The following is a 10,693-nucleotide window of genomic DNA, read 5'->3' on the forward strand; positions in this document are numbered from 1 at the left end:
ATTCGTTTATTAGATATAAACATTTAAAGTTTCAATTTTTTGAGTTAATATATAGGTATAATACACAAGGGATTACAAATACAGGTAGCTAATTGATTTTTTATGATATTGCTATCACAGTCACGGATTGTTTATTATCAATTATGACTATCAATAGATATACATTCTGTATTGTCAGTTAGTGTATTTATAAACTCACAACAATGTGTCTTACTACCATTGATAATAACAATGCTTTGTACCTGCTAATATCGATGCCATAAAAAACCAATTAGCTACCTGTAATTTTAATCCCTAGTGTATTATACATGTATATTAACTCAAAAAATTGAAACTTTAAATGTTTATATCTAATAAACGAATAAAGTTATATTAAAAATTCAAATGCGGTGGTGTTGTTCCGGTAGGATGAAGTTAATCTACGACACGCGTACGATGAATACGTGTGTTGCGATATGAAATTTGGAGAATTCAAAGAGTTTTACAAAGAGTGTTGGANAGAGTTTTGCAAAGAGTGTTGGAACAAGGATCGGTACGGATTCGCAGTGATTTGTTTGGACTTTGCGCGAGACGACGGCCGATACAGATACAAGTTTGACACATTTGTTACAATATGAGTGCCGCCGATAAGGAAAANTGACACATTTGTTACAATATGAGTGCCGATAAGGAAACATTGCTGAAACTGTTGACTGAAGCCCGGGAAAATGTTCGAAAAAAGTACACAGAATTGCGTCGTGGAGAAGCGGATTCGTTGACTCGCGTAAAACGTCAGTTGGCGCCAATCATTGAACCATTAGATAAAATTGCGTCACAGCAACAGCAACAACAGCAAAAACAACAACAACAATAACAATTACAGCAAACTATCAAGAGTTTAAACGATGATATATACACTGTGGAACACGATGACGGGTTTTTCCATCAGTACATGTATCAATGGTCAATGAACCCCAATAGAGATAAAATGTATGGACCAAAGGTATCACCAGATGGAACAATGACATTAGGTGAAGCCGACAATATCTTTCTCGACAAAGGAACAATTAATGTTTTAGATGAAAAATTCCCTCTGACTATGGGTCTTGTGGATTTACTGTTTTCGAAAAACCCTGGAGTTTACTCCGAATCGGATTTGCATGCGTACAAAACGATTCTCGGCAAAACCGGTGTGCATTTAAATAAAGACGGAACATTGAAAAAAGGAGGTCAAAAGTATGTAAACACCATTAAACCATTGTTTGATAACGGTTATGGTGGTAACCCAAACAATTCCTTACCGTTGTTTGAAAGCAGCAGCAGCAACATCAGTGACACATCCATTATCGGTGCGGGTCTACAATTGAGATTGAACAACAAGAAAAAATATTACATTTACTGGGACGACCCCAACGAGCTCGTGGAACGTTTACGTTTATTGATATCAGCCCGGTCGGCTGGCAACACTGGAGTTTCACCGGAAATCGTTTCTATATTGGAAGAGCTGCAGGAAGCCGGTTACATTGAACAGATACCAGCGGCGTTATGAATAAGAACATTGCTAACGAACTACACCGGCAGGCTCGCAGGACGTATACCCGTGCCCGGATAAATATCAAGGGTCTCGATGATATATGGCACGCTGACCTCGTGGAAATGCGCGCATACCCTGATCGACGACATCGGTATATTTTAACGTGCGTCGATGGATTTTCAAAATACGCGTGGGCCATCCCGTTGAAAAATAAAACGGCCAACGAAGTTACCGCAGCCATGAACGGAATACTGAAACATGGTCGTCATCCTAAGCTTTTGCAAACGGACAATGGTAAAGAATTTTACAATAAACAATTTCAAAAACTGATGTCACAATACGCAATCAATCATTACTCTACTTATTCCACGATGAAAGCGTGTCTAGTGGAACGTTTTAACCGCACGCTGAAAAACGCAATGTGGCGTGACTTTAGTGCACGTGGCTCGTACAAATGGGTGAATCGGTTGTCTGCGCTGTTGCACGACTACAATAACGTGCGTAAACATAGAACAATCGGTATGACACCGGTGCAAGCGGTGAAAAACCCAGACCTGGTTCGGTTCAAGTTGCGTCAAATACCAGATAATTTACCGGTAAAATTCCGTGTGGGAGACAAGGTGCGGATAAGTGTACATAAATCAGTGTTTGATAAGGGTTACTTACCAAACTGGAGCACCGAACTGTTTACCGTAGTTAAGGTTAGGCAAACAGTACCGCCAACATACTATCTAGAAGACTATCAGGGAAATCCAATACGTGGTTTGTTTTACACCGAAGAGCTGAACAAGACCAGTTATCCGGACATGTATTTAGTCGAACGAGTGTTGCGAACACGAGGGGACCAGTGCTTCGTTAAATGGTTAGGATTTGGTCCAGAGCACAATTCATGGATACCCAAAACCAATATCTCACCTCAATGATTGTCGATATACAAGGTATTGTGGCAGCCGACCGATCGTTTTTGGTCAAGGAACTGACTGTCATTGCCATAGACTGTACTTCATTCGCTCATTGGATGTTTAAACATCCAAAAAGTATCGAGGGCGATGCTAAAACAAACTTTTGGTTGAAAAAATACCTACATGGAATGGATACTCGTTGCGGTGACGTTGAATACAATGAGTTGCCGAGAATCATGAAACTGTTGCGGTGCGAGACCATTTACGTGAAAGGAGCTGTGAAAAAGCGAGTAGTTGTAAAGTACATACCGGGACAACGTATAGTCAACGTCGAGGATTTGGACTGCCCACCGCTGTACAATTTAAGTTGTGTTACAAAAATGTGTTGTATCCGACACATGAACAACCCGACAGTGTGTAGTTTATACAAGGCAATCTGCTTAAAACAATGGATGAATTATAATATGTAACATTATTGTCAAAAAATGATTTTGCAATATTCTCATTTGTATTCGTACAATAATTATATTTTCCCTAAATAAAATGTATATTAATGATTATAGTAAAATAAATAAATATTTCTAAATTACGTGTAGTATTTACTATAGGTTATTAATACCTATTGTAAAATAATCTATCTGGTATTATCGAAATAAATAGAGGGTAATTACTTTAATTAATTAAGCATTTATTATAATATCAATTCTAACTTACATTTATTTACAATTCAATTCATTAAAATATTACATTAAAAAATCTTAAAACTATATTTACAACTATATATTTATATACAACACTTATATTTACAAAAACCTTATCATAAAATTCAATTACACGGTTTAACATACAATATATTTTACATTTATCAATATGGATATTTAAAGAGTTTTACAATCTTATCATTACTATAAAAACTAATGTTGCTTAAATTTCTTCCGATGGAATGGCATAATGACCGTAAGCCAGCGTGTCAACTCTGTTGTCGAGCGTGTAGCGCTTATCGTCGAAACGGTTAAGCGCCAACTTGGTTGTACGTAAAGTGCGTACCTCGTGCTCGAAAGAACGAATTGACACGTTCTGTCGGTACGGTAATGATAATGTCGGTANAGTGTACGGTAATGATAATGTCGGTGGAATCTCACCATCACGTACGGCTCCGATGACTACACGGGCATTGTCTCCGGCCAACGCTCGTTTTGACGCATCGTCACCATCGTCGCCATCGTCTTCAAACAAACATCGTTTGTAATCGTCCAAAGACAGATGGTTCCGGACGACATGTCCGCGGATCCCCTTAGACTTGATGAATTCGCTGCCTTCCATGTCAAATGCATAGCACTTTGAACGAAGTGCAGCGATCTCAAAGAGGGTGAGGCCGCCGGTCTCGTCTGAAAACAGACCAGGCGTCTTCTTCCTCGAGGTCGAGTAACAAGGGTGATCCTTGGGCAGGCTAGATGCGTCCACGTACACCAGTAAATCGGGGCTGTCGGCTAAATCCTGGTAGAAGTCGCTGACTCTGAGCAGGTATATGAAGGAGTCTGAGAAAAATTAAAAATATATAAATATTGTAAAAATATTTCTACTGTACGGTTGTACTCACCAGTATCCATGTAAACCAGGCTAATTGCGTCGCCATTATGAGGTTTTAATACGTCGTAGAAGTACTTGTACAATAGCGACTTGCTAATATCAAGCACTGCTAAACCGACGTATATTGGTTTGAGAAACTTGACAATCTTTGTGTCCATTATGACGGCGCACAACCTTTCGCCGTATTTAATACAGTCGTTGAAGGTTGGTTGGTTTACGAGCTTGCTTAGACGTTCGGGACTAAAGATTAGCTCAATACGGATNTAGACGTTCGGGACTGGAGATTAGCTCAATACGGATGCGTTTCCGCATGTTCTCCATTGTTTTCCCTATAAAATGTAAAAATTATCGAATAACCCACTTTAGCATTGAGCATGCACTTATCAAAGACGGCATTATTCATTAGTTTGAAAAATGCTATTTCAAAAGCATTATCCGCCTTTTTCCGCATTTCAGTGTTCAACTCAATGTATGGTTTCAACCAAGCACTTTGTTGAAACTCTAAAACGCGGTGCACCTGCAGTACAAATATTTATATTAGTATCATAGCTAATAGCTCTAGGTACGATGTATATACTTTATCGACTTGCAGTCCGTGTGCGATCGCCTGTTTAAGATTAACGTAATGTACGACGTACCGCTGTTTGGGTTTCAAAGTGGCCATGAGTTTAGTCTCTTTGGAACCCGGTGGTACATCGTTGACAGGCAAGAACGGCAAGTCGTTGTGCTCGATATGCAGCCCTTCTGGATACAATACATCTACTTCATATATACGCCCCGTATTACCAGTGTCCGAAAGCAATTGGAGATCGGCCAGAGGATCTGATCCTTCATACCACCGGAAGCCACCGTACGGCATGGGCTGACTCATAGCCCACCCGTAAAGGTTATTGCCTATATACATTAAACGTTTTTAATTCACAGCTCAATTATTGTACTTTTATATATAATACTTACAATCTTGATACACGATCCATGAGTTTGGTTTTGTCGGATCGTAGCCAGGTGTCTTTGGATTGTTGGCCTTGACATAGTGCTTGACGGCCTGCACCAGCCCACCACGAATGCCCTGTTCCACCATCAGTAGCATGTCGTAATCGTTCNAAGCCCTTTAAATTTTTATACACGTAAAAGTAAAGCAAAATATAACTTCTTTATTATTTTTATAATTTCTCCGTTTAAATTACAATATTAGTTCGGCTTCAGCTATCGTAGCAATAAGTCGTGTTATTGTTACGCGCCTATGAATCCGGTTTTCCTTATACATATAGTATTATCGTATTTAGTTGTATATCTCTAACTCACATAAGTAGTCTCGCTTATTTTTTTCTTTTTAAGTTTCCGTATGCCCAATTCACCGGCTGAACCGGGCCGTCTACCAAATAACTGTTCTGACCCCATAAAAGTAACTGTGCACAAAAATCGAAAAGACTCCGACGAATGGTCAACTGCCAGTTCGAAACGTAAGTCTAAAAAACTTCCAACCAGCCCGATTTCTCCGAATCTACAATACCTATTAGATAATCAACCGCAACTACTCCCAGCTAACATACAATTTCAGTACAATATTAACGAATCGGCCGATATCAATGAAACTAATATGGCATATCTTAATGATGCCATTACTCTAACGTCAGATAGTAATTCTAATACTATGGACATCGATAATGTTTTGAATAACAATAGCGACCATGATATATATAACACAAATACGCCAAAAAAGGTAAATAATGATTCTGAAACAGTACATTCGTCTACCGTAAAAAAAATTTCTAGTAATTCGAGTGTAGATTCTAATATGAAATCTTTTTCAAACAATTTTAACGGGACTCTGGTAATTCTCGTTGAATCCACGGTTAGCGACCAAAATATCGGCAAATTACACCCGCTAAAAATTGGTAAACTTTTCCACAGCAAATTTGGCGGTATAAAACAAATAACTCCCATTGGTTCCAGAGTTAAAGTTTTATTTGATTCTATCAAATCTGCCAATGCTTGCCTTAATTCTAACTTTCTCCCTGGTATGAACGTAAAAGCTTCAATCCCGTCTACTTTAATATACTCTCACGGTATCATCCACCTGGATACCTCAACAACAGAGGAGGAATTTTGGGAAGGTATCGAATCGCCGGTTCCTATTAGTGGTTTTCGTCGCATATTTACAAAACGTAATTCTAATACCCCAACTCAAACTAATTTAGTAGAACTCAAGTTCCTTTCTTCAAAACTACCGGAAAAAATATCAATATTTAAAGTCATATTCACGGTTTCTCCTAGCATCCGTTCGCCTGTTATCTGTAATAAGTGTCTTCGCTACGGACACACAGCCAAATTTTGCAGAAGTAAGGCACGGTGTGCCAGTTGTGGTGCTAACGATCATATTGCTACCGATTGCCCTAATAAAGACAACTCTACCCCATCATGCTTACATTGCAAAGGATACCATAAGGCTACAGATCGCTCATGTCCTGAATGGTCCCATCAAAAGGAGATTAAGAAAATCATGGCTGTTGAAAACATTTCGTACAACGATGACATTTTTATGTTTAATAATAACATTGTTAATAAATCTAAAAATTTTTCGAATAGTGTCTCAAGCAATGCAAATATTATCTATATATATATAAATAATATATCTATAGAATCTTTTCAATCTTGCAAGATAATCTTGACACAATCAATCTCCAAAAAACGTAAAAATAAGTATCATGGGAGTAAAAACAGTGTCCAAACTATCAACCCGCATTAATAATAGTAATGATTGGTCTTCTCCCAATGGTTCGTTTCTCGAATACATGTCCACTAACTCCTATGCTCAACCTGCTGAGAAATCCTGGATCACATCTTTGGCTAATCAACTCTCTTCAGCTGTATTCAATATTCCTTCCTCTACATTATTATCCCCCTCAACCCTAAATCAATTAATTGAGTCTCACATCCTTAACTTTCTCTCTTTATCATCTAATAACAGTTTGCAGTAACTTCCTCATCTCATCACATTTTATCAACATTATTGTTTATTTTATTTATTATTATTTTTTTATTACTCATTATCCTTATGACTTCTTATGTATTTGCTTTTGTCTATGTGCGTATTTATGCAATATATATACGCATGTATGTTTATGTACGTACACTTGTTTCTTCACTTGCCTGTGTATATTTTTATTTACTTATTTATATCCTATTTATGTTTATATTATTTTACATGAACTTAAGGTTTATATGTATCTGTTATTTATTTACTTATTCCCTTTCTCTTTCTCTTTTTACTTTTACTACAATAACTAAATGTTAAACATTTTGCAATGGAATATTAGAAGTATCTTATCTAGAACACAAGATCTTGCATTTCTTATCCACCAAAATAAATGCCAAATTATTCTGATCTCAGAAGCTTGGTTACTTCCAAATAAAAATTTTCACCTTTCTAATTTTAACTCAGTCCGCTCTGACCAACAAGATGGTTATGGCGGTGTCGCCATCTTGATCCATTCCTCAATTCAATTTCATCCCATTACACTTAATAACAATCTGAAACAAATGCTCAGTACCTTTTCAATCGATCTAGTTGGTATCAATATATTAATGCCGGACAATAACACCTTTCAACTATGGTCTATTTACATTCCTCCTTCATCTAATCCTTTTACTCTAATAGTTTCTGAACTACTCTCCAATAACTCCATTATTGCAGGAGATTTTAATGGTCATCATTCTGCCTGGGGTTTACTAAACTCCAATTATAGAGGCAATATTATTCACTTAACCATCAGTCAGCATAATTTATGTATTCTGAACACAGGCGCTCCAACTAGAGCTAACCGGCCACCGTTCCCGGATACTGCTGTTGACCTAACCATATGCTCCCCTAACATTTTCTTGTCATCTTCTTGGTACGTTTTGGGTGATCCTCACGGTAGCGACCACTATCCTATTGTAAGAAGTCTTTCTATACAGCCCACTCAGAGTTCGGGTCGCTTTAACAGTGACTCTTCCTCCAATGATTCAAATAATTTCAGGTTTAATTTAGACTTAGCAGATTGGACCTTTTTCTCTCCAATTGTCTCTACCTTACTCAAACCTTGGTCTGAATTCACCTTCCCTACAATATATTAAAAAAATTTTGTTAATATCCTAATAAGAGCTGCAAAACTTTCAATCCCGCGTAAGCGTTCGAACAATATAGGTTTTAGCCATTCTCCTCCTTGGTGGAACTCAACCTGCACCACTGCAGTTAAAATGAGCTCCTTTCATTTCAAAAAATACAGATCCTCAAGTTCTCTTCATGACTATATAACTGTCATATAGTCATGTTATATTATAACATATAAAAAATCAAAATCCAACACAACCAAAATTCTAAAAAAGGAAAAAAAACTCTTGGTTAAATTTATGCAGCAACCCTTCAACGTCCATCTCTGAATTTTGGACCATAGCTAAAAAATTCAAAAACTGTACAAATCGTCCTTCTTCCACCACCAACAATGTTTGGTTTATCGACTTTTGTAATAAAATTGCACCTCCTTACGTTCCTGCTCCTGATGAACTTGAATTACATTTTTCAAACAATTTAGCAAATAATAGTAATAATAGCTTCCTTTCCTCTCCTTTCAGTCGTCACGAACTGTCCTTAACTATCTCTTCCAGGAAATCTGCTGCTGCTGGCTTGGATAATATTTCTCCTTTTTTTCCTTTGTAACCGCCAATTTACTACGGCAGTCTTCGTTGACGTTCGTGGTGCATTTGACTCTGTTAACATCCCTCTTCTTGTTACAAGTCTTCTCTCAATCAACATTTCTATATCGGTGTGCATATTTCTTTATTTAAATGTCGCCTGCTTCACTTTAAATCACCGTTTGGTCCTTCCTACCAACGTATTCCTTAAAGAGGTCTTCCTCAAGGTAGCTGCCTCAGTTCTATTTTATTTAACATATATACTGCTGATATAAGCAAATCACTCACATCTAATAATTTTTCTAGTTTACTTTACGCCGATGATATAGTTATCTTCTCTTCCCATAGTTCACTCCAGGTTACTGTAGTGAATATAAATAATGCACTCCAGATCCTCTGTACTCCAGCTTTCCTATTTTGAATCAAAATAAAAAGCAAAGCTTTAATATTTACTAGAAAACACATCCTACAACAGCCTTCAATTTTGCTTGATGGAGTTAGCTTATCCTTCTCTGATTGTGTTACTTACCTCGGACTTAAACTAGATCAGAAACTCCACTGGATGCCTCATATTAAGTACCTCATCTCTTCCATATAACGCTGGTCTAATCTTCTACGTTCCATTGCAAGTACCTGGTGGGGCTCCCACCCCTCCTCGCTCTTACTTATTTTTAAGACTCTTATCCACTCTAAAGTCGACTATGGTTCCTTTTTATATGCCTCAGCTTCCACTGTTCATCGTAAAAAAATCAATTCTCTACTCGCTGCTTGTTTACGCACAATTATAGGTGCAGTTTACTCTACCTCTAATATGAGTTTAGAAGTAGAATGTGTATGCCCTCCAATTGAAATTCGATCTCGTTACTTATAGCCCGTAAATTTATTTTAAAACCGATATCCTGTCCTGCAAGTTAATATTTCATTGTTTTCATTCACTAAGCTCACTTTGGCGATATGTACCCAAAGCTCTTCCAATACTTGCCTCAATTGCTACTATCTTGATTCCCTACCTTAATTCCATAATTACCTTAATCAATCGCCTACCTATATACGACATTCCATTTCAGGCACTTATTCATTTTCCAAAAATTCACTTTAACCATCTATTTATTTCTTATAGCAAGCCTCAATTACAATCTCTCCCAACTAATTTTGTCAGTTATCTTTTTGATGAACTCATTACATCTCGGTTTGCTAAATATTGCCTCATATTCTCCGACGGCTCAGTTTAAACTAATTCCGCCGGTTTTTCCTTTTTTATTCCTAGTCTAAACATAAATTTCTAAGATAATCTCCCTTCAAAAGCTTGTTCATTCACCACCGAATCTTATGCGATATCCTCGGCTCTCGAATTCGTCAAATCACTCAATATAATAAATGTTCTGATTGTCTCGGATTCACTGTCAGTTTTATCCTCTCTTTCCTCAGTTCCTTTTAAAAAAAGTAGATCCTTCCTCACAATCAAAATTAAAGCCTTAATTTATAGTCTCTATTTAATGGACATTAATGTTGAATTTTTATGGTGCCCGAGTCATGTCGGAATCTATGGCAATGAGATAGCAGACCATCTAGCCAAACTGACTAACTCCTTCAACCGACCACCTATCCTAAGAATTCCCTCTTCCGATCTCCTTCCTCTTTTCATTTAACTATTAATAAAGCATGGCAGGATAAATGGTCAAATTTCTCTTTAGCTAACTGGCATAAATCTATAGTACCAACTATTCCTAAACGTCCTTGGTTTTACAACCTTCATCTGTCCCGTTTCCATATTACCTCTTTTTCCCGTCTTAGATTTGGTCAAAATTGATTAACTAGTCATGCCTTTAACATGTCACTAAACCATTCCCCCTTCTGCCCCAAACACAATGATGAAGTCCCCTGTAATTATCCTCATTTACTATTTGATTGCCTAGCTATACAACATAACCGTTTACTCTTGTGAAATTTCCTGTCCTCCCTTAATAATATTTCACCCATTAATAGTTTTAATATCCTTATTAAAACTTAT

General features: G+C 37.3%; 3 protein-coding genes across 3 annotated transcripts in view; all 3 read right to left on the reverse strand.

Moving 5' to 3' along the window:
* Nucleotides 1-3,339: 3,339 nt before the first annotated feature.
* Nucleotides 3,340-4,262, reverse strand: LOC126902146 (uncharacterized). The gene is made up of 2 exons (XM_050679172.1): nt 4,016-4,262; nt 3,340-3,953 (listed from the first exon to the last, which is right to left on the reverse strand). The coding sequence occupies exons 1-2, from the start codon at nt 4,161-4,163 to the stop codon at nt 3,340-3,342; spliced, it is 762 nt and encodes a 253-aa protein (XP_050535129.1). The 5' UTR covers nt 4,164-4,262.
* Nucleotides 4,263-4,275: 13 nt separating this feature from the next.
* Nucleotides 4,276-5,095, reverse strand: LOC126902147 (uncharacterized). The gene is made up of 3 exons (XM_050679173.1): nt 4,963-5,095; nt 4,583-4,899; nt 4,276-4,522 (listed from the first exon to the last, which is right to left on the reverse strand). Exons 1-3 carry the CDS (start codon nt 5,093-5,095, stop codon nt 4,295-4,297), a joined length of 678 nt encoding a protein of 225 aa, XP_050535130.1. The 3' UTR covers nt 4,276-4,294.
* A 3,634-nt stretch (nt 5,096-8,729) lies between these two features.
* Nucleotides 8,730-10,693, reverse strand: part of LOC126901549 (craniofacial development protein 2-like) — a 265,790-nt gene continuing 263,826 nt past the window's right edge. The window contains exon 2 of the mRNA XM_050678066.1: nt 8,730-10,313. Within this exon, the coding sequence (XP_050534023.1) occupies nt 10,290-10,313 (24 nt within the window). The 3' untranslated portion in view covers nt 8,730-10,289. The remainder of the gene's footprint in view (nt 10,314-10,693) is intronic.

The sequence above is a fragment of the Daktulosphaira vitifoliae genome, unplaced genomic scaffold (assembly GCF_025091365.1).
Source record: "Daktulosphaira vitifoliae isolate Bord-2020 unplaced genomic scaffold, ASM2509136v1 Scaffold_3, whole genome shotgun sequence".
NCBI lineage: Eukaryota > Metazoa > Arthropoda > Insecta > Hemiptera > Phylloxeridae > Daktulosphaira > Daktulosphaira vitifoliae.